The sequence below is a fragment of the Rhinoderma darwinii genome, chromosome 6, assembly GCF_050947455.1.
Source record: "Rhinoderma darwinii isolate aRhiDar2 chromosome 6, aRhiDar2.hap1, whole genome shotgun sequence".
Taxonomy (NCBI): Eukaryota; Metazoa; Chordata; class Amphibia; order Anura; family Rhinodermatidae; genus Rhinoderma; species Rhinoderma darwinii.
Genome location: NC_134692.1, coordinates 118,110,342 through 118,133,653, shown reverse-complemented (window position 1 = coordinate 118,133,653; position 23,312 = coordinate 118,110,342). Strand labels below are relative to the sequence as shown.

The 23,312-nt window shown below is 39.0% G+C and overlaps 1 protein-coding gene across 1 annotated transcript in view; it reads right to left on the bottom strand.

Annotated features, from left to right (window-relative positions):
* The window catches only part of XYLT1 (xylosyltransferase 1), a 281,800-nt gene that overhangs the window by 112,010 nt on the left and 146,478 nt on the right, over window positions 1-23,312 (bottom strand). Inside the window, exon 2 of the mRNA XM_075830169.1 lies at window positions 22,642-23,167. Coding sequence (XP_075686284.1) covers window positions 22,642-23,167 — 526 coding nt within the window. The remainder of the gene's footprint in view (window positions 1-22,641; window positions 23,168-23,312) is intronic.

Below are 23,312 nucleotides of genomic sequence, written 5' to 3'. Positions count from 1 at the left end.
TTGTTTTTTGCGGGATTAGTTGAGCTTTTTAATAGCACCATTTTTGGGTACATATAATTTTTATATTAACTTTTATTAACCCTTTTGGGGGGGATTATAAAAAAAAACTGAAATTCCGCCATTGTTCTATGCGTTTTTAAATTGGCGCCGTTCACTGTGCGGCGTAAATAACATGCTACCTTTATTCTATGGGTCGGTACGATTACGGCGATACCACATATGTAGAGGTTTTTTTATGTTTTACGACTTTTGCACAATAAAAACACTTTTGAACTAAAATTATTTGTTTTTGCATCGTCGCTTTCCAAGAGCCGTAATTTTTTTATTTTTCCATCAATGTAGTGATTTTTTGGGCTTGTTTTCTGCGGGACAAGACGTAGTTTTGAATGGTACTGTTTTGGGGTGCATGGGACTTATTGATTCATTTTTATTATGACTTTTTTGGGGGGCAATGGAAAAAAAATGCAATTTCGCCATGGTTTTTTGCGTTTTTTTTTTACGGTGTTCACTTTGCGGTTTAAATTACATATTAACTTTATTAATGGAGTCATTACGGTCGCGGCGATACCACATATGTGTACTTTTTTTTTTTTTTACACTTTTACTAAATAAAACCACTTTTTATGGAAAAAAATGGTTTTATTTATTTTTTTACTGTACTTTTTATTAATAATCTTTATTTCACTTTGATGACTGATTTTATTAGTCCCACTAGGGGACTTTACTGTGCGATGTTCCGATCGCTGCTATAATGCTCTGGTATACTTCATATACCAGAGCATTATTGCCTGTCAGTGTAAATCTGACAGGCAATCTGTTAGGACGTGCCTCCGGCGCGTCCTAACAGGCATATGTCCAGGGCAGACCTGGGGGCTTTTATCAAGCCCCCGGCTGCCATGACACCCCATCGGAGACCCGCGATTTCATTTGCGGGCCGCCGATGGGTGACAGAGGGAGCGCACTCCCTCTGTAAACAAAGTTAAATGCCGCGGTCGCTATTGACGGCGGCATTTAACGGGTTAAACGGCCGCGATCGAAGCAAACTTTGATCGCGGGCGTTGGAGCAGGAGCTCAGCTGTCATCAGACAGCAGAGCCCCGGCTCCAGCCTGCACGGGAGACCTGTGCAGGACTTAGACTAGGCTGACGTGAAAAGGCGTCAGCCTAGCCTAAAGCCCATTAGTGACCGACGTAAAAAGGCATATTAGTGGTCACTAAGGGGTTAAGGTGGACAGGTCACTTTCAATTTTATGGGTTTGTACACTGCTACCTTATCTGTTGGAAACAAGACCAGATTAATTCATTAGTATTTGCTAATTCATCACATAATTTTCTTTATTTTCTTAAATACTATTACATGTAAGAAAAGTAAGGTCCATCGTTGTATATCTGGAAAGTTTAGTTCCTATGTATCAACCCATATCTAGAGACAATGGAACAGATCCAAAATCAAGTAGGTTACAAGTAACATTAAAAAAATCTTGAAAGACCCTTTAGTGGTGGCAATAGACTAGCTATATACTATAGTATCGATTACACATACAAGTGCCCCACAATCTAGGGAATACAGGATACGATAAAAACAGTGAAACCTCTTCAAAAGACCACCACTTTATCTAGACCACCGTTCCTGTGACGGATTGTCAGTTCCAATGGAACTGACAATCCGTCACAGGAACCGTGGTCTAGATAAAGTGGTGGTCTTTTGAAGAGGTTTCACTGTTTTTATGTTCCATCATATACTCAGCAAGTTGGCCATCTTATTGGAGAGGACCACTACTCTAGAAGATCGTAGTACAGCATAGGTCCTGCCTGCGCCGTAATATTATGGTTGCGGGTCCTTAAGGGGTTAAAACAATTACAGAAAAATAGAACCGTGTTAGTATTGATCAAGAATGTTCATTTCGATCAAATGATAAATATTTATGGAAAAAAGTAAAACCTAAACAAAGTTGCTTATGGTTTGGTTTAACTTTAACCTTTGTTTGGGCATTGAGCGTGTGGCCAGCGTAATGATCAGCAAGTAAATGTTGTGTAAGACTTGTTGCCATTATGAGTACAGACATATTTATGTTTTGATTTTTTTCACAGTTCTTTATAGTTTTCTAAAAATAAAAAGTCTACAGTTAGAGGACAACATCATGGTAGGATAGCGCAGTACCCGCATCAAGTCTGACCCGTATTGGACCATTTTATCTTCCAGCAGGCTCAAGATCCGATTGAAGTCCATAATATCCCGCATCTTTAATAAAGTTTTCCTGAATGGTATAGTAGGGAGACAATAGGTAAGAGATTAGTTTATACTGACGTTCTGTAGTCCCTAGGATGAGGGCGTTCAACACGGCAGTCCAGAGGGTCAGGCTAATCTGGAGGTTTATTCTGGCTGATAACACTCTTTATACTCTTCTCCAATGAGATCTTGCTACAGGGCATGTCCACCAAACATGAGCCATAAAGCTCACCTTTCCACAGCCTCTATAATAGGTGCCTGGTTGGGATGGGAAAATCCTGGCAACCCTGTCTAGGGTAAGGTATTATCTTGTCAGAATATTGTAGGGCATTTCTTTAATATTATAAGATAGAGAGCAAGAATGTGTGTTGTTCTAAATATGCTGCCAAGTAAAGGCATCAGGTATGGGACCAAGTTCTTTTTATGAAGCCAGCATATAAATAGTGGTGTCATATGAACATAAATTGGCTGTGGGGAAGGGATACCATAACATGGCTCTTAGGAGAAATCCTACATAAATCTCAAATGTAGAGGGCACTGCGTTAGATGGAACAATAGCGGAGGCTGAGATGAAGTCATGTATCTGTAGATATCTATAGTGTTCCATCAACGTGATCTGTGGGTCGTTCATTGGATAAACATCTACTCTCCTTTCTCAACTAAGAGATGAGAATGTGACCAGATTTTGTAGGATCCACCCGAGATCGTCGGGAGAAGTCGGGATTGTTGAAAACATTTTGTAGAGGGGAGGGGTCATTAGATTAAAGTTGTGTCTGTGAAAATACCAAAGATTCAGGGGGTGTGCCACTATTTTATTCTCAATTGAGCGCAGATGTTTACCAAGGCTCGAGGTGAGGAAAGCATTTCAAATAGAACTTATTTGGAGCTGATGTTTTCCGTATTTCTGTTTTAAGACCAATTGTGTCAAATCACTCATACCTCTCAGCCGTCTGTTGTTTGCAAGATTGTCCTGCAAAACGAACCTCAAAAGAGACAAAATCTACCCCGAACTGGGCTTTTCTGGGTAGTTTTGTGGGTGTTCCTGGTCTGATCAGGATGGGGTTTAAATTGTCATATAAATGTGGATATGTATTACTCATTCACTAGCTGTTCTATTTGCCAGGGAATTAGTCTTTCCTTAGCTATTTTATGCAACAGAATACTCCTATGTCTTCTCTACTACGTGCCAGATCACTCCGCCCCGAGTTCTTCCATGTGTCAGACCACTCCTTTCCTGGCTCTTATATGTGCCACCCCACTACTTTCACCCCTTATGGCATCTTTGTCAATAAAAAGTGCTAAAAAAGGAGAGAAGGGCAGACGTCTCGTTTACTTATTATTTCAATACAACAGATTGGTTCTTTTCATCGGCAAACTAAACATTTATTTTTTTAACTTTCAGTACCTGTATTCCGAAAATTATATTACATAAAATAATATTTTTTTAATGGGGTTGTAAGAGATTAGAAAGACATGTTTACTTTTTTCTAGAAACAGTGGTACTCTTGTCCACGGGCCGTATCTGTACTTCACCTCTGTACTGTAATACCAGACTAAGTCTGTGGACAAGAGTGGCACTGTTTCTGGAAGAAAGCACCTTATTTTTCTAATCTACTACATCCCCTTTAAAAAGTGTTATTTTCTGAAATATGATGTTCTTAAGATAATTAATGTCGATTCTGATTTTTACATCTGGGTATCCTTATTCTGTTGACGTCATATGGTTGTTGAAAGTGTTGCCAACAAGATAACTAGGTTACGTATGACATGTGTTCAGTTCAGCAAACTCAGCATTTTGCTATAACAAGAAGCCTGACGAATGTCTCAAGCATGTTTATTTTTAATGATGTTAAATATTACTTTAACACAGAGATGTAAAACAAAAAAGTTTGACAGTATTATGTCTTACAACAATCCGAATGACGTTGTTAACATTGTGGAATAAGACATAGGCAAACACATGCCAGAGGTAAAATCAACAAGAAATTACAGGTAGTCCAACATTACCAGAATGAACATGTTTCTAAGGGAATACATTGTTACCGAATGTAGTATAACATTTCAACTTATATTTATCATTATTTAAAAAAATATAAAGGCAAAAAGTCATCTTTTTTCTGCCATTCAAATATGAAATTTTATGTCTATGGGAATAAAAATTGTTTACTGTAAATAAGACCCCTAAGAACCTTAGAATTAAGTTTTTCCCTGCACAGCGACACACTCTGCCACCCGCTGTGCAACCCCATTAACTTGTCCCAGAGGTTGGACTCTCAATGAATATCCTTTATCAATATGTAAGCATTATTATATGTGTCGGTTTCAATGGTGTTGACAGACTTTGAGTATTTTAGCTGAACCCTAAAAGATTTGTCAAAACATGCTGCAGCTAGTACAAGGGCTCACTTGAATAGACATGGCTCTTTGCTGAGGAAGACATCCATTGGCTTCAATGGCACCCTCTAATACACACAGACAGTGTTTTCCCCAATGAAAACAGCTAAATGCATTGTCTCCGAGTGATCAATATATCTCAGCAAGACTGTAAACCATAAACCGGGATGCCCAAACCAACCATGAAACCCAAACCAGTAACTCTACATCCCATATTAGAAGACCGGAGGAAAAAAATAAACCTGTAAATAAACCTGTAAATAAAACTGGCTGAGGCCAGTAGTACCACATCTTTGCTGTGCGGACTGAAATTTACTGGCGTGTTTGATACTGAGTGCCCGTCTACCCCAGGAGACGACTGTCCCGCTACCTAATTCCCTTACAATATATATATATATATATATATATATATATATATAGATAAATATGTGTATATATATATATATATATATATATATATATATATATATATATAAACTCTACAAATTGTTGTTATGACTGTCCATCAATTAGGGGGAATATCAGATAATTGTTAGGCTAGTACCTAAACTTCTCAAAAATCTGAATAAACATCAGGTAAACCTGCTAGCAGTTGCAGAGCTTGACTGTTGATAAATAAGCCATAGTCAACTGATAAATAATAACACTCATACAGAACAACTACTTAAAAGAGAATACATGTAAACAAAGCAAAAAAATTTAAAGATTACATAATCAAAAAATATAAACTACACATGTATGAAAATTGCAAAACAATCCAATGTTTGACAGTGTTATCTCAGCTGCAAGCGTGAACAGATTTGAGTACCCACTGTGAATGAGGCAGTTCTTCTTCTCCCTCTCCCAGCAGGAAATGCCAGCATGATCCTAAGCACCAATCACTCCCAGAATTACAGCTAGTGAATCAGCTGCATGGAGCCAAACTCTATGTACTTTAATGTGCCTCACTAAAAAAGCTTTGGCAATAACATAGAGTACATAAAAACTTCTATCTTGGACTATCAGTGAGATGGACGCATTGCTTAACATGTCCAACAGATCGTTAGTTCTGGGGATCATTTAGTAGGTGTTTTTGTACCTGCTAACTTATAAACAGCCTAATACCTGGATGTGATGTCTGAAGTAAAAAATATTTTCTAAAATGTAGATTTCACAGACACCTAAATCTGCTCATGGAAAGTTTCCTTTCCAAAAGAAAGACGGATAAAGCTATACCTTATATGAAGTATTTTCTGGAAAATTGCTGGGGGGAGGAGGGGGTACAGATGGCTTGCACAGTGAGATCAACAAGTGATTTGATTATAAGAAACCAAGTAAAATTATTTCTCTGCGGGGTCATGGTTATTTATGAATCCAGATTATTCCTCTTAGAAGATAAAACAGATGTGTTCTGTTATTATAAACAATGACCTTCATGCGTCGGCGCCATCGTTTTAGAAGAACAGAAAAATAAGACTCAACACTTCACAATTTCTGGTTGGAGATTTTTTGACAGTTATGTAGGAGAGATGACGAAGATAACGCTGTGTGAATCGTGATACAGTATTTCTGGCAGTAAAGAAGATTATTGATACGTTTCTTGAACTGCCCTTGATGTTCACTCAGAGGGGTTTTTTTTTTATAAAAAATTTGCAGGGAGATGAAAGATTAAAGGAAAACGCCAGTCAAAAATTTAAAATTAACTATCAATGATGAATTTATTAGTCCTCTAATAGTACATTGCAAAATGTTTGTGATCCTTGTAGTGACTGTTACAATATGGTTTCTGCATGAAAGAGTTTGTGGCTGCTCGTGGTCTTCTCCACAACACCAATTCAACAATCGGGAAAAATGGCAGCCGTATGTTAATAACCTATCCCTACACAGGTATCAGGAAGGGAGGGGCGCACATTCTTGCACCAGCTAACCTCTGTCCAGGAACAATTTAGCGATTGACAACTCAAAATTTTCTACTATTTTCATTAATAATGCCCAATGTCCAAATACATATATACACGTATATAAGGACTTCGGTATTTGACGCTGGAATCGGAAGCAGTGCGTAACTTTGACACTGTGATCTATGATAAGAGTTCTAGGAGCAGAACTACGTAGTCACATGTATCAATATAAGGGCCTATTCTTATGGCTGGATTACAGAGCCATGTTGTACTTAATGGCCTGCTATGGGGCCATTGCTGGAACATGGTGATATTTTTCTCAAAGATTTATACGGAATCCATGGGGAAAATACTGGAGCCTATTCCAACTCATGCCTTATTATGGAAGTATTCATATTGCCTCTAGGGAACAATATGGTGCTTCATGGAGGCACCATACAACAGCACACAGAGTGCCTACGGTTTCATAATATGGATCAATTGGGACTCCGTGAGCTATCATACAGGATCTACGCACCCAGCTTCACCATGTCTGAGGAATCCTAGAGAAAGCGATATCCATGTGAAAGTTCCGGTTTACTGATGTAGCTATGTTGAGTTTATGCATTAGTCATGTTATAATAGGAGACCTTGCTTTTGATACAGATAGGTGGATAACGCCGTTTCCTATAATGTCCATGAATATGTTGAAAGTAGTCATACATTGGACATACCTCATTCGTCATGCCCAATCATCATTAAAAATTGGCATGTAGAAGACACAAAGACAGTCCATATCGTAGCAATAACTATAGTGATCCATGACCCCTGATTATTAATACTTTCTAGGGATGAATTTTTTTTATTACTCTTCAGGTTATGAAAACCTATGAAATCTGATGTATTTGTCTTTCTTTCTACAGTGTAGTCAGAACTCCAGAAAACAGCTTTCCATTTTATTGTACCATTAGCATGAAGAGGATGCCAATCTGCTCAATCATTCCAATAAAAGAAGATCGAGAGGTATTGACCTTGTAATAAAGAGCACTTCATGAATGCATAGCAATGGCACTCTCTGCCAGTTTTTGATATGAATGGAAAAAAATATTGATTTTTACATTTTGCTCTTAGATGAGTTGGAAACGAAAAAACATAACATTTGCTTTCCTTAAACAGGAAAGAGCTCTCGTGTATTTAGGATTATATTCCCTGCCAAATTAACTAGGTTGTTTTTACAGTTATACTTTTTTTTTTCCTATAGAAATTTACTTTTTCAACCCTTTAAACCAGATATATCAAAGTTCTGTTTACCACTTAAAAAACTGGTCAACCATGTGGAAGCTTTTCTTGCCCAGAGGTAGAATGTCCACATGGCCCTAGAGCCCAAGAACAACCACTTGCTCTGCTGATTCGGACCAAGTCAGTGACTAATTATACGGGTCATGATGGATTAGCCCGTGCACTATTTGGTATATATATATTTTTTTCTTATCAGATAATCCACCGCTAGCTTAATGTAATCTGTGATCTTTTTTCAGTGGATAATATTTGGTTTCGGGATTTTAATATAGCTCTAATATACCAAGCCTGAATACCACATGATTCGTTTTGATTTCATAAAAGTTAAACTCCATTTTTGGGAATATTTGCACAAAATGTGCATGCTATGTGTCGTTATTAGAATTTTTTGCGATACTTTTGTGGACTAGAAGTTCATACTAGACATACACCGATACTAATGTGATCAAGAAGGAGAGGGTGCAATCCTCAAATAATTGCTTCACTTTCATTGCCCTCTGCATGCCCAGATTGATCAGAAATACAGTGCAAATTCCTAGTGTTGAACTAAAGCGCAAATGAGAAACACCATGAATTCCATAAGTGATTTCTTATTATCAATAATATTTAATATAACTCATTGCAGCTATTTACACTGTAATCCACTGAAGTTCCACGAAAGTAGGTAAAGAGGACTGTCACCTCATGAAATGTCTGTTTTAGTAAATACTTGCGTTCCCCATTAAATAACACTTCTGGACCACCTTTTCTTAGAACTCTGCATTGTGCCGTTCCTCTGTTATTGCTCCTAGAAATGTATGAATAATTTGACAACTGGGTGTTACTATTCCCCTTGTCAAAGAGATGTTTTCCAAGACAGTGTCACTCACTCAGCACTGATTGGACAGTGTCAGTCTGTTTAGAAACAACCCCCCAACTGGTAACACCCGCTTGTCAATTTTGTATACATTTGAAGGAGGAATAAAAGAGGAAAGGCACAACGTACCGTTCCAAGAAAAGATGCTCCAGAACTGTTATTTCATAGGAAATATAATTATTTACTAAAACAAACATGTCAGGAGAGGTTGCAGGTCCTCTTTTAGGGTATGTTCACACTGAGTATTTTGGTGCTGTTTTTGACACGGAAAGTGTTGGAAGCAGCGCCAAAAACCGCCTCTCACTGATTTCATTAGGAGGCGGAACCGCTTGCGGGAAAAAGCGACATGCCCTATCTTCGGGCGTTTCCATCTCTGACCTCGCATTGAAATCAATAGAAGGCAGAAAAAGCGTTTATCGCGGCGCTTTTTGCCCGCGGCTCTCAATACCGACGGCTGAAAAATGCAGCGAAAACAGTCTGCAGGCTGGTCAAAATCTGCCATATTTTTCTGCCTGCAAAAAACTCAGTCCGAACAGGACCTTAGAATGACATAAAACCAGGAGGAACAACGACCTTCACGTCCAGGTCAAGAGGTAAATGTGTTGACTTCCATCTTAACATGTACGTGGCTTTGTCAATCAGACAGAGGACACAAAACAAGTCTTGAATATTAGTTTGTACATAGCTGTAGATAGATAGTGAGTCCACTTGACTGCACTTGAATCTTCCAAACTTTGTGAATACAAACAATAAATGAGAAATTTAGTAATGGTGTGCCCCCAGACAGGAAGAGGGCTATAAGAAAGTTCATCATGTGACTCCTTTTAATGGTTGAATGCTTAGGGTGCTAGCTATACTCTTAACCCCAGACTGGCACTTTAGAAGGTCATTTTGTTGACCCACACACCCATTCTTAATAGGCATCGTACAGTTGTAATAAATGTAACAGATGACAAGTTCCCTTTAAGTATGGAGCAGAGAGGGGATAATTATTTTAACTCCATTCTAATTTACTTTGCCGCACCTACAGATACAAGGTTTTCTATCTCATCTCTATATGTCTTTTATGAATAGTAAATTGTAGCACAACCTGCAAAACAAACTCAAGATGAGGAAAAAGTGCTTAATTTGGAATCAGCCGATAACCATATATATAGTGTGATACCGTGTAACATTACTCTGTGCATCTGCAATGTAATTAAAGTGTAAGCACAATGCAGCGACTGTATCTCTTATGAAGTGCGGTCATGAAAATTCAGTGGGGGAGAATGCTACATCTTAATACAGGGAAGGAAGTGTTTATTTCTACAGTTTTTTTTGCACCAGGGAATAGATTTCATATATTCTGCTCGGTAACCCTTAAAAGTGTCAAATCTAAAAATTCATTCCTTGCTCTTTTCCTTTTTAGCACTTGATCCTAACCTTCGAGATGGATATTACTTTCTTAAAATTATTCACCCTTCAAAATAAGTTTCTACACTATAAATCTATCCTAATGGCTCCATGAGAAATAACGGAGTCTAGAATACGTTGACTTTTCCTCTAGAAAACTCCTTTAAGCTCCGGCTGGAACTCAATCACCATGAATGGGGGTAATTACTTTATGTCCAGGATGCTGTTAATTCTTTACAGTTTCGTTCCCCTGGTTATCCATTGATAACTAGGTAATTATGGTTATTTTGCAATTAGTGTATTCACAGTAAATCTACTGCAGCAGGAAGAGTCCACGGTTGGTCCTGCTCAGAAATAGAATTCGAGATGCTTAGGTTTATGCCGTTTTACAGTAGAGCTACTAAAATGGCTGATATAATGAAGGTCTGTAGGTCAACCTGCAGAGAAATTGTGATTAACATATATTACAATGATTATGCAAAGTCATGCACACCGGGTAAACTCTACTGGACGACTCTTGGAAAATAGACTTAGATAGTTCTGCCAGGATATTTTCCAATAAAAAAAGAGATGAGATCCGTTGTGAAGGTAAAGTCACTTTGACATGACACAGCTGGAGCTGGAACCACACTAAGGCACTAAACAAAAAAGATCTGGTGCTCTGACCCTATTGTCCCCACATTATTGAGACTGGTCCGGCAGTTGGGTGCCATAGCTACACCTCATGCAGCCCTCCACTTTATATAATGAACTACTTCCTCTGCTATGAATGTAAAAAGGCTATGGAAGGTGGGCTTATGGCACCCAGCTGTGTCACCTCATGTTGAAGTTACTACTTCACCTGCAGAGACAATATTAATGATAGCATTTTCTGCTAAATGTTAAATCCAAAGTAAAGGATATAATAAATAGAACGGGATTGGGAGGTCAATCTTGAGACTAAAGGCACTTTTATAAGGGCCAATGATTGGACAAAAGAGCATTCATATGAACACTGGCTCCCAGTCATTGTCCTGTGTAATCAGGGCACCGATCAGTCGATGAACAGTAAATGATCGTTCATCAGCTGGTCGTATCGTTTATGCAGCACAAAATATTATCATTGTCAGCAACACGTCCCCCTGTGTAAACAAGGAGATGTGCTGCCGACATGACAGAAATGTATGGGGACGAGCGATCGTAGAAATGTACATTACTGATCATAGCTCCTTGTGAAAGTAGCAAACGAGTGCTGATCAACGAGCTGTCTCGTTGATCGGCCCTCGTTCTTACGGCTCATATTGGTTGGTTTAAAAGGAGCCTAACTTTTTAAACTGCACTAATAGGTGTTATTGTCCTAGTCATTTTGGAGAGTAATAGTATTTTTTGTTAGTCTATTTTATTTCTATGAATTTTTTACTTTTTCCAGCATATAACACTACCTGATAGTAGGTTGGACTCCCCTACCAAAAAATCCTCCAGTGGGCCCAGGATCTGACACAATATTGGACCACAAAATTTAAGCAGAAGACAACTTCACATGGAGTAGACTTTGGAGCCAAATCACTTGCCAATAGGCAATCATTTTATTTTTGGTTGATTCACAAAAAACTTTAGATCTTATTGATATATCCTGCAATGATAAAGTTTGCAATGAAAAATTAAGGTGCACATGTCCTGTATAGATGGAGAGTGGGCCCTTAAAATCATTTCCCCGGGAGAGAAAATTGACCCCTAGTCCGACATTGCCTGAGAGTAATTATTTCCGCTTAATCTGTGGTTAAGGCCAATATTATTATGGATTCATTTTTTTATATGCAATGTACTTAGCTGCAAAATCTGTAAAGTAAAGCTGAATGATAATTATTGGTAATGGCGCCAAGTGAGATAAATTATCTATAAAGGATATTGTGAAATGTTTTTATCACTCATGTATATGTGGATTTTCTAACATTCATACTAGACAAAACAGTTACAGCTAGCAGCTGCCGAATCTGGAAAAAGCAGTAAATAATTGTCCCACAACTTCATGTGTCCTAAGAGCTAGATGGAAAAGTTTTCCAAAACTCTCAGTTTATGTATGTAGTTATATATTTATGTTAATATTTAAAGAGGCTCTGTCACCAGATTATAAGTGCCCTAACTCATACATAATCTGATCGGCGCTTTAATGTAGATAACAGCAGTGGATTTTATTTTGGAAAAACGATCATTTTTGAGCAAGTTATGAGCAATTTCAAATTTATGCTAATTAGTTTCTTAATGACCAACTAGGCGTGTTTTTACTTTTTACCAACTGGGCGTTGTGAAGAGAAGTGTCCAATCAGTGACCAATCAGCGTCATGCACTTCTCATTGTTCCAGCCCGGCTTCTTTCATTGCACAATCACACTGTAACAATGGGCTGGAACAATGAGAAGTGTATGACGCTGATTGGTCACTGATTGGTCAGCGTCATACACTCCTCTGTACAACGCCCAGTTGGTAAAAAGTAAAAACACGCCCAGTTGCTCATTAAGAAACGAATTAGCATAAATCTAAAATTGCTCATAACTTGGTCAAAAATGATTGTTTTTCAAAATAAAAACCACTGTTGTTATCTACATTACAGCGCCGATCAGATTATGTAGGAGGTAGGGCACTAATAACTTGGTGACAGAGCCTCTTTAAAGGACATTCTACAATTTCTTCCTTCCAGTGGCAGCTAATTCCTGTAGCTCCATACACAGGTCAACTATGAACTTTATGATCCCTTATACTCATTGTTGAAAATCTTGATGGGGCAGATCTGGCAGACTATCGCAATCTATGGATTATCAGATGCTGATACTATACATCATACTTATGTGCCATATGCATAAACAAACAACGCAAACATTGAAAAGGAGACAGCACTGAATTTTGCTTGGTTAACCCACAACTACATCTCCGTACATGTTCGGGAACATATTAAAGGAAAACTAAACCTAGAAAATAATGGGAATAGAAAAGACAGAATGTGAACTTATTGGTCAGTCTGCTATGAATCTGGCATGCTCCTGAAACAAATAGTATTGTAGAAATCTGATTGAGAAACAAAGGTTTTTTATACCTTGGTTGTCTCCACATTTCAGCTAGTGTGTGTGAATAGGTAGCGTTTAAGCCTCGCCCCAAGTCTATTGTTTTAAAAATCTAAAAGCCGTTTTACGCGGGCCGATGCAAACTGTATGGGACGAATGATTGGTAATACGATCTTTCGGCCCCCATACAATTTGCATATTGTCATACATACGGAGATGTGCTGCCAACAACTATTCCTTTTTGGGCCAATCAGCCGACAAACAAGCAATTGCTGATCTGTCGGATGATCGCTGCCCTGTTTACATAGGGCAATTGTTGAGAATAAGCGATATTACAATTGTTCGCCCGATCATTGGCCGTGTAAAAGGGCCTTAAGATCAGGAAGTGGAAAGGGGGAAATTAAATAAATACCTCCAGGAATCTATTGGATACTTTAGCTTTTTGTTTTTTTTTATTACATTTTTATTGCGAATGTTTTTTGTTTAATAAATTTCTAGTTGAAGTGTAGTCGGTGAGTCGCCAGAAAGCTAGGTTTGATAACTGCACAACGTCCGGAAATGCAATTCCAAAACAGTTGTTTTTAATAATTTTATTGACTCAATTATATATTGTCTAGAATGACATGAAGTACACATAAAAATTCCCTAAATCCAGCAGGACCTGACAGGTCCCGGGTGATGAAATATTCTGGAATATTGGATAGTTACAGAATTCGGTCTAATTTTCTTAGAATTCTTTGCTGGAAACATTGGCGTACTAAAAGCATTTCAGAACTATCGGAAGTCCATTTATAGGAATGTTCTTGTGCTTGTTGGACACACGGAGAAGGCCATTTAAAATGTAGTAATAAATGAAAGGCTGTAGAATGTAAATCCTGTCGATCGCAGCAGATGTGACTGCCTCACCAGGAATTTATGACAAGCCAACTCGGTGGAATTGTTTATTTTGATTGATGCTCACATTTAGCGGCTACATAGCTTTCAAGTACTATGTATCCCCGGCTCCATGCAGAATTACACAGAGGATGACATCTCTATGGAAGTGAGAGCTCGATGAAACCGTACAAACACATAATGAATGAATCTGTTAACCCAATGCATAAATATTTAAAGTTCAGGCTTCGGTAGCAAACAGACAGCAAATCTTTTTCTCCACAAGCATATGTGAGACTGTATATGACTCGGCATGCTAAACACCTTGATAATGTCTTCCCCACTTCAATTGCCATCCACCACCGGGAATAAGTGCAGACGTCGGCAGAATTAATTTCATAGTATTATTTATATTTCAAGGAGCTTTATAGAGAGGGATAAATAAAAACAAGGTTTCCAAAGAAGACTGTTCGTTGGCACCAAATATTAGCTACACTTATGTACAATATAATCTACAGGGGGTGCACTATCTTGCAGTTCTGTGTCAGCCTATAAGAAATGGATTATCGGATGCAGAATTAAAGACATTTTAGCGATATAAGGTTTATAGACCAGCTCTGGAAATGTGGATGTGTTATAATGACTTCATAGTTAGCCAAAGTCACAGTACAATATCTCTCATACCCTATATATGTAACGGGTGGCATGCTTGATGGTATGATTTGGGCTAAATAGGTTCGAAAATGTCATGTTGTCCTTGAACTAGATATTCAAACACTAGAAGAGATGGGATTTCACTGACGTCTTATGCCAGGGCTACACCTAGACTTTTTGTAGCGCTACTGATTGATTTTAACTATAGAGTGACAGTTGCAGTCCAAATGAATACATTGAGTTGCATACAATCTTGTGGACTGCAGCTGTCATTCAAGAGTTAAAATCTATTAGTAGCGCTACAAAAAGTCTAGGTGTAGCCCTGGTCTTACAACGCTCAATTAAACTGCACACATAATTTAGTAGGGGTGCCTAGCTGCCATCTTCTTGTTTTTATATATGGGATAATGTATCCTCTACAGTCAATTGTAAGAATATTAGTAGGTCATCAAGGATTTCCGTGGCCATAGAGGTTGTTGGCCAAGAATAATTATACAGGTCATGAAACTCCAAGGTGACTTATAATATTCTTTGTAATTTATAGAAGTTCGGCAGTCAGCCGTGTAAACAGGGAGTGCTGTGCAGCCCCCTCCCCTAGATCAGACCCCTCTCCCGCTACGTATAAGAAAAAAACATGCAGGGGGACCGTCCAGGATCAAAACGCACCGCCTTATGTAGCAACCTGAGTGCATCCGGTGCGGGCCACCTTTCCCTCCAGGCCCAGATTGTTACCCTGTCTGCAGCAGCTGAGGTGTGTATTATGTTGTTTACCAGTGGAATTAATGAATTATTAGGAAAATAAGTGGTCTATGGGGCAAATTAAACGCCTACTAATGTAGGACATCAGGTACCAAAGTCATGAAAATAACTGGAACTAGGATAAAGGAATAAAGTGAAGAAGCATTATAGATCTGCTATGCACCAGAACTCCATACAACTAGGACAGTTCTTCCCCAGATACATGAGAAAACCTAATATATGTTAAAAACTATTAATAACCCGCTCCTCCTTTTACTATTTCCTCACTCAAAATGAACAGTATGCAAATCATCATTAGAATTAACAGCAGCAAGATCTACCATGGGGGAAAGAGGAATATTTACTCCATTTACTAATGCTGTTAAGTGATTTACATAAAAAAAACTTTGCATTTGTCTCATTATAAAACCTAGAACTTGCACATCGCACTACAGATGCTTCTCAATTCAAGTAAGTTCTACAATCCTTGTTATTAAACACAATTTGGAGGTACTATGAGAATTATATTAGACACCTGCTTGGGTAACAATTCCCTACTGTAATATAATAATCTGGATGAGGAGTGGCATCCAACACTTAGTTCGATCACTTTTGATCGTCATTACACGCCAGATTCGAGGCTGGCAATCGAACGACAAGCTAAACAGTTTGCCTTAATACAATTTTTTCCTGCTTCCCCTTAAGTTTAAGGCACCTGCATTATAAATTGTGATACCTGACCTTCCCATTGGTACCAAAAATAGATATATAAATGACAGTAAATGACCACACCTGGGGGCATACACTGAATGGCCACTTTATTAGGGACAACCTTCGATTGGAGCTTCCCTGTATGAAAATTAAACACATGACCTCATAATATCTAGTAAGCAAGTTTTCCATCGATCGGTTTCAGTGTGAATCCGCATTAGAATGGGAAAATCGGAGGGGCTTGGCCAGCAACGCTTGAGACCAGATGTGATCTCGGAGAGATCCGTGTGGAACGAGCTTTTGTGCCTCTAATCCTTCTTCTTATGCCATGGAACTAAAGCAAACTTTTTATGACTAACCCCCTGCACCCCTGGATGTCATCTTGATCTGCTCCATTTGCACCACGAGCTCCATGGGACTTGCATCTGTCCCACTCCCCTGTGGCCTGCAGCCCAAAGAGACTTTGATATGTGCAGCTTTCCAGGCCTATACCCACGTGAAGCAAAGGTTGTTCCTTGCTGTACCCTCCCCATTTTCTATCAGGAGGGTAAGAGGTGGTGTCACATTATCTTCGGCGGTGCTGAACCGCTAGGCTTTTACATGAATCCCCTCCAGCTTCACAAAATGAGTCAGGACCATCTAGTCCAAGGTCCGAGCTCCCTAGGCGCCACCAGCTCATCGTGTTCTCCCCCTGCGAATGTGGTCGGTCAGTCATCACCTTCTGTGCCTATGGAACTCAACATTCCTATCCAGGGTATGCCTCTCTGGGGACCCTGGCAACACAAAGGCTCACCCAAGTGATTTGGACTGCCTTTCATATTCTTTTCAGGGACACTGGCTAAGATGTCTTATCATTGCCCAATTAATTGTCTCCTGGACCTGACCTTGGTTAACATATCTTTGGATTTCTTCATGACTGTTTCCTGTTGTTGACTAACATGATGGATTTTTCTGCCTTCCATGGCTGCAACGTTTTGAATTTTTACTGTGGGTCGTCTGGACTATGCTGCTGAGTCCCCTGCCCAAAGGAGGTCCAATGCGCTAATAGATGGATGTATCTAATAAAGTGTCCATTCAGTGTAGATGTCAAATTGTCTTTCATTGGATCTTGACTAAAGGCCCTTTTACACGTGCCAATGATCGTGCAAACAAGTGTTCATATGAATGCTCGTTTCTGATCATTTCCCTGTGTAAACAAGGCAATGATCAGCCGATGAGGCAAACGCATCTTTTATGCAGCAATAAATTTTATCATTGTCGGCACCACATCTTCCTGTGTAAACAGGGAGATGTGCTGCCAAAATTATGGAAAAGGATGGGGACAAGTTATCATAGTAATGATTGTTCGTCCCCATATATGACCAATCATTGCTCATTGTGTAAGAAGAAAATGAGCACAGATCAACAAGCTGTTTTGTTGATCAGTGCTAGTTTTCACGGTCCATATTGGCTTGTGAAAAAAGGACCCTCACTAATGCTGTGAATCCCTAGCCTAAGGGTCCTTTTACACTGGCCAATTTTGGCCATAACAGCCAGCGCTCATCAACGAGACAGCTCGTTGATCGGCGCTCGTTTGCTCCTTTCACAAGGAGATATGATCAGTAATGTATGGGAATGAGCGATTGTCATTACGATCGCTCGTTCCCATACATTTCCATCATGATGGCAGCAAATCTCTCTGTTTACACAAAGGGCCTTTACTGTCAATTCTCCCAGTACACTAAGCAATTTGGTATCCAAAATGGACACTAACTATAAAGTCAGCAAGTAAAATAACAGCTGCTACTAATAGGGCCGTGTACACGAGCAGTGATCAACGAGACAGCTCACAAGGAACTAGTTTGGTGGATGAGCGCTCGTTATTACGATTTCTCGTCCCCATACATTTCTATCATGTCAGCAGCACATCTCCCTGTGTCCCATGTCGCCTTGCCCGATAATTGGCCGGTGTAAAAGGGCCCTTATTTACTCATATGTATATAAATGTTTCTGGAGGTTCTTAGAACTAGACATATGGGAGATAAAGTAGTTACCACGGGGGAAGACATTTGTGTGAACTTTCTGTCGCTAATCGCATTGAGAAACCCTATAGTCATCCTTCCTAGCCTGAAATGGCAACTCCCAGTCATCATTAGATAACAAACTGCACAGTAAATAGAGATGAGAAATACTTAAAGTTTAGCGTTCCTTTAAAATGGAAGTCCTTCTGCTGGACTGAATCTTCATACAGTAGTATTCATATAAAGAACAGAGCCTAGTCTCCAAGTGTTCTAATTTTTCACTGAGATATATACAATTTTTTCGTTTCTGTGGTCCCGGGATCATATGCTGGACAAAAAGGTAAAAACATCAAAATGTAATGTCCCTTAAAGAAAAATAAATATTCTTACTAATGTGTGAACCATCATAGTGAATTGGAAGCCATTGAAGGTAAAGGTATGGTAGGATGAATAACAAAGTTCATGACATTTTATCGCAAAATTAAATGTATTTACGTCAAGTCAAGTTGTTTTTCTTCCTGCAAAATGCCCCCCCACACACGTGTGTGCCAAGACCCCACCATCTGCCAAACACCAAATTGTTCCTAGAATCGGATGTCACAAATGATACACATATAATACACCAGCACGAACGAAAACAAAGATAAAGATATATGACAGTAAACTGTGGTCTGAAAATGACATGTTTCTAAAGCCACAGTTCCTAACTTTGATGCTACAGGCAACAGAGGAAGCACCTTGCACTTTGCTGCTTAGCAAACGTTGAGGACACGAGACAGCAATGCTTTACTTATATTTGAGTTATTGATGTAAAATATGTATTATTTATCCTCATATAATAAACTATTTATTTATTGAATTCATTACTGTATACTGCATAGTAATGATTATATTATAAAAATGATACAGATATTGTTCCAATGGGCGGACTGACCATTTGGACAATACAATATGGCCCCTTAGTCACAATGCTCCTTAAAGTGGACCTGTCACCTCTCCTAAAATGCCTGTTTTAATAAAGAATTGTATTCCCCAGGAAATAGCAATTCTGGAGCACCCTTTCCTAGAACTCTACGTTGTGTGTTCCTATGTTATTTCTCAAATCAGTGACGCCTCAAATCAGTGCTGACAGCGTCAGATTGTGTATGGATACACCCTATTGATAAGGGGAATGGTAACACCCAGTTTTCAATGTATTCATTAATTTCTAGGAGGAATAACAGAGGAATGGCACAATGCAGAGTTGTTATTTTATGGGGAATACAAGTAAATACAAAAGCAGACACATCAGGAGAGTTGTCAAATCCTCTGCAATGTTTAAGTACAAGATTTAAAAAAAAAATGCAATTTAAAAACTCAAAACAAGTGTTTAGCTAGGGAGGGTGGTCAGAGCCCAGATCGCTCACAGTCCACTCCTAAATGAGCCTCAGTGAAGAGTATACTGCATGGCGTCTATTATTACTCTATCCCTATAAAGTAGTGGCATATGATTCGTTAATTACTTAAAAAGTACAAAGTCATTGTTTTTTGTGTTTTTAAGAACTTTTCTAATTGACTTTTATACATTTTTTATTCTTACGATACAGCTTCCATGTACACAGGATACATAGATGCTGTATCGTTCTCTCTCAGCCAAATCCGTCAGTGCAGCTGAATTAATGAGTCGGCTGAGAGCGGGTCCTGTGCTTCTCTGACACACAGAATACACCTAATATCGATGACATCTAAGTTCATGATTGACATTAGTTGGAACCTGTGTCAGAGACAAAGAGGACCCGCTCTTGGCCGAGCCGTCAGTTCAGGTGAACTGATGTATTTGGCAAAGAGAGAACGATACAGCTTCTATGTGTACATTATACATAGAAGCTATATTGTAAAAAGTAAAAAATAAATAAAAAAAAGAATAAAACTAAATTAGAAAAAACCGTTAATTTAATAAAAAACTAAAAAACGTTAATAAGTATAGATAGGCTTTAAGTTTATCTCGTAACCCCATGGGCATAACTACAGCCGTAGCAGCTGCTATGGGACCCGGAGGTTGACGGGGCCGACACATTTGCAAGAACATTGTAACTTTTTATGGAGAATAACAAATTGTTGTCTTTCGGTTTTCTAGCGCTACTATGTGGGTTCTCTGCTATTTGTACAAACCTTTGATAATTACTACTTATGCTGCTGTTTCCTTTTCCTGCCACTAGTTGGTGAGGGCCTATCTCATTTTGCTATAGGGCCCTATGAATTCTAGTTTCACCCCTACTTAAACCAATGAAGACTGACACCTGACAATGAGCTCAGACTACTTGTATGAGATCTACCTTGCAGAGCAAGTTAGTACATTTGACAAGTTTGTGTATGCGGATGATCTGCTGTCAATCATACCCAGAAAAGCGTTCACCAGGGAAAATACTATGTCTGCTCTATGTGGAGACTCCGCTGTTCTGACCTATGGAGGTACTCTCAGGGGGGAAATCAATGTCTCTATTCTTCTAAAACAATGATTATATTATTTTACTTTACAATGGCTCTCTTGAGATAGGTTAATCATAAAGAAACCAGCAGAATTGCAGGTCAGGCGCTGAACAATGGTCCTTTTTTTGCTGACAAAATTGGAACGCAACATTATTGCTTTAAATAATGTTTCCTGTATTGCAAATTATCTTTCGTTTACAGCAACAAGACCGGTGACATCCAAAAAACAAATGTAAAATAATTTTGCTAAAATAATTATATTTAAAAAAGAAAATAAGTTGGCTTTATTAATAATAATAATAATAATAATAATAAAAAAACTATTTTTCATGCCCTCACCAGTTCTCACATTAATTATTGTAACACCCTTCTCGTCCATTAACAGAAATAGATCCTCTTCAATTCATCCTGGATGCAGCGACCTGATTGAACTTTCAATAACATTTCTACTAGCTCTTCTGCTCCATATCAGTTAGGCCCCAAGCACACAAACTTGCTTTTGCGGCTGCAATTCCCCCGAAAATCCACGGGAGAATTGCGGCCCCATTCATTCCTATTGGGCCATGCACACGACCGTGGTTTTCACGGTCCGTGCATGGCCCCGGAGCCCGAACAGCAGAAAGAACGGGCAAGCCTTATTACGGCCGTGTTCTGCGGTCCGGGCTCATTGAAAATAATGGCCGCGGCCATGTGCACAATCCGCGATCTGCGGGCGGCTCGCGGCTGTCACTTCGTGGCCGACCGACCCGGAAATCACGGGCGTGCACATGGCTACGGTCGTGTGCATGAGGCCTTAGGGTATGTTCACACTGAGTGCTTTTTGAAGTGGTTTTTCACCACACGCGTATTTTGACGCAATTTTTTTAGGCTTTTTTTTTAGCTTTCTCTTCAACAGAAATATGGAATAACCGTGAGCGTTTTTTTTTTTGCCGAAAATACGTCAAAAATCGTGGCAAAAAACCATCTCCCCGTGATTTCAACTGAGTTTTTGAGGCCTCAAGATAGGGAATGTCGCTTCTTTTTACCGCAAGCGTTTTTTCTGCTCGTGGTAAAAAAAAACAACTCCACCTCAAATTGAAAACAATGGGAGTCAATTTCGGCCACTTTTTGCCGCGGTTTCCGTGGCAAAAACCGCGGCAAAGAAACTCTGTGTGAACAGGGCCTTAATGTACTGGCTGCCTATTCACTTTCAAGGTCCTAAGTTCGGGTCTTTACCCACAAAGCTATCCAAAATTCTGTACTTTCCTACATAAAGTCTGTCACTCAACCCTTGTACCCTGTTTTGCTAGCAACGCATGACTTTGAGCCTTCCTTACTAAAAGCTTTCTTCCGTGCTGCACCTGTACTCTGGAATGCTCCTCCTCCATTTATAAAAATAACCTCTATCATTCACTGTGTTAAATGTATCCCATCCAGAAGGTAATTTTATTCAGTGGTGCATATGTACAATCACCATTGTACTTAATTTATATAACTTTTTAGATACAACTTCATTACTTATCCCGACTTTTTCTCTACAGCCTCCTGTCTTCTTGTGTCTCATCCTTCTACACAGTGGGTTGTTAAAATGTTGTGCATACATTACAATATCTACAATTTGTACGCAATTTGCATTCCTCGACTGTAAAGCCATGTGGCACTATATGACACTATGTGGCACTATATAAATAAAGAATATTGACTTATTTTAGTAAGTTCAAAAATCTGTAAAGAAATGAACCCTGCTGCGCTGCCTGCTCAGTTTGTGTGTTTTATACATATATATAAAAAAAATAAGTAACCTCGATCAACACCACACCATTTAATAGTTAGTAAAGTAAATGACAACTTACCGAGATGAGACCAGGAGCGGCATCAGGCGCGTGAGAACCGTTAGGTGTGTAGTTCTCGACTTTATACGGACTCCTTTTGTTAAGTTGCAATTTACTTTATTAACTATTCCCTAAACTTCCATTTTTTGAGGTAGGTTTGGAACACTAAACCCCAGCTGCGTAACGGCATGCTGGTTATTTAGTGGTTCCAAATCTACTGACAGAATCCCTTGCAATTTTATCTTCTTACAAGTCAAGGCATAAATAGATGGGACCGACCACTGACCGTTAAGAAATTTACATGAGCAAAACCAAATTACCTTCCAAAGGACAAAGTCTGGTCACTTTCTCCGGCATCAGTTTTCCTTGTTTATGTTGACAATAGACCTCGGCAATTTCTTGGCGGCACTGTTTTGACTTAGCCCGGGAAAGTGCTGATATTGCCTCCTTGCCAGTGATCTCACATTTTGGAGGTAGCTCATACTTTATTTCAGGGGAGCTGTTTCCGCTCTTCTTGGTATGGTGCAGCTTGGTGCTTCTGTAGCCATCCTTTAAGCTGTTAGAAGTGAGGTTCTTGGTAGGGACAGCTACATAATGTAAAACTTCATTTGAATTTTTTTCTAGCAGCGCGTTCTCTTTCATTTTTTCCTCAAGGGCTAATTTTCTTTTTAAATGTTCCTTTTGCCTACTTAGAGGCTTCTTCCCCTGCTCCGTCTGGTGCTTATGCCTTTGAGTCCTTGGAGCAAAGTTACTGTTATCAATATTTTCAAAGTCTTTTGGAACTGAATTCTCATTATTGCTGTCTGTCCGCATTTTCTCTTTCGGGCGGTGGGAGAAATAGCCATCCTACAGAGAGAGGAAATTTGAGGTTTAGAAAAAGCATACTTAAGAAGTACCATCTATGTAATATTTTCCCATACTGTTCAGATTACATTGGACTATTGTCATATGGTTATAAAAAAAATCCAGTAGAAGAAATTGTAATCAATTC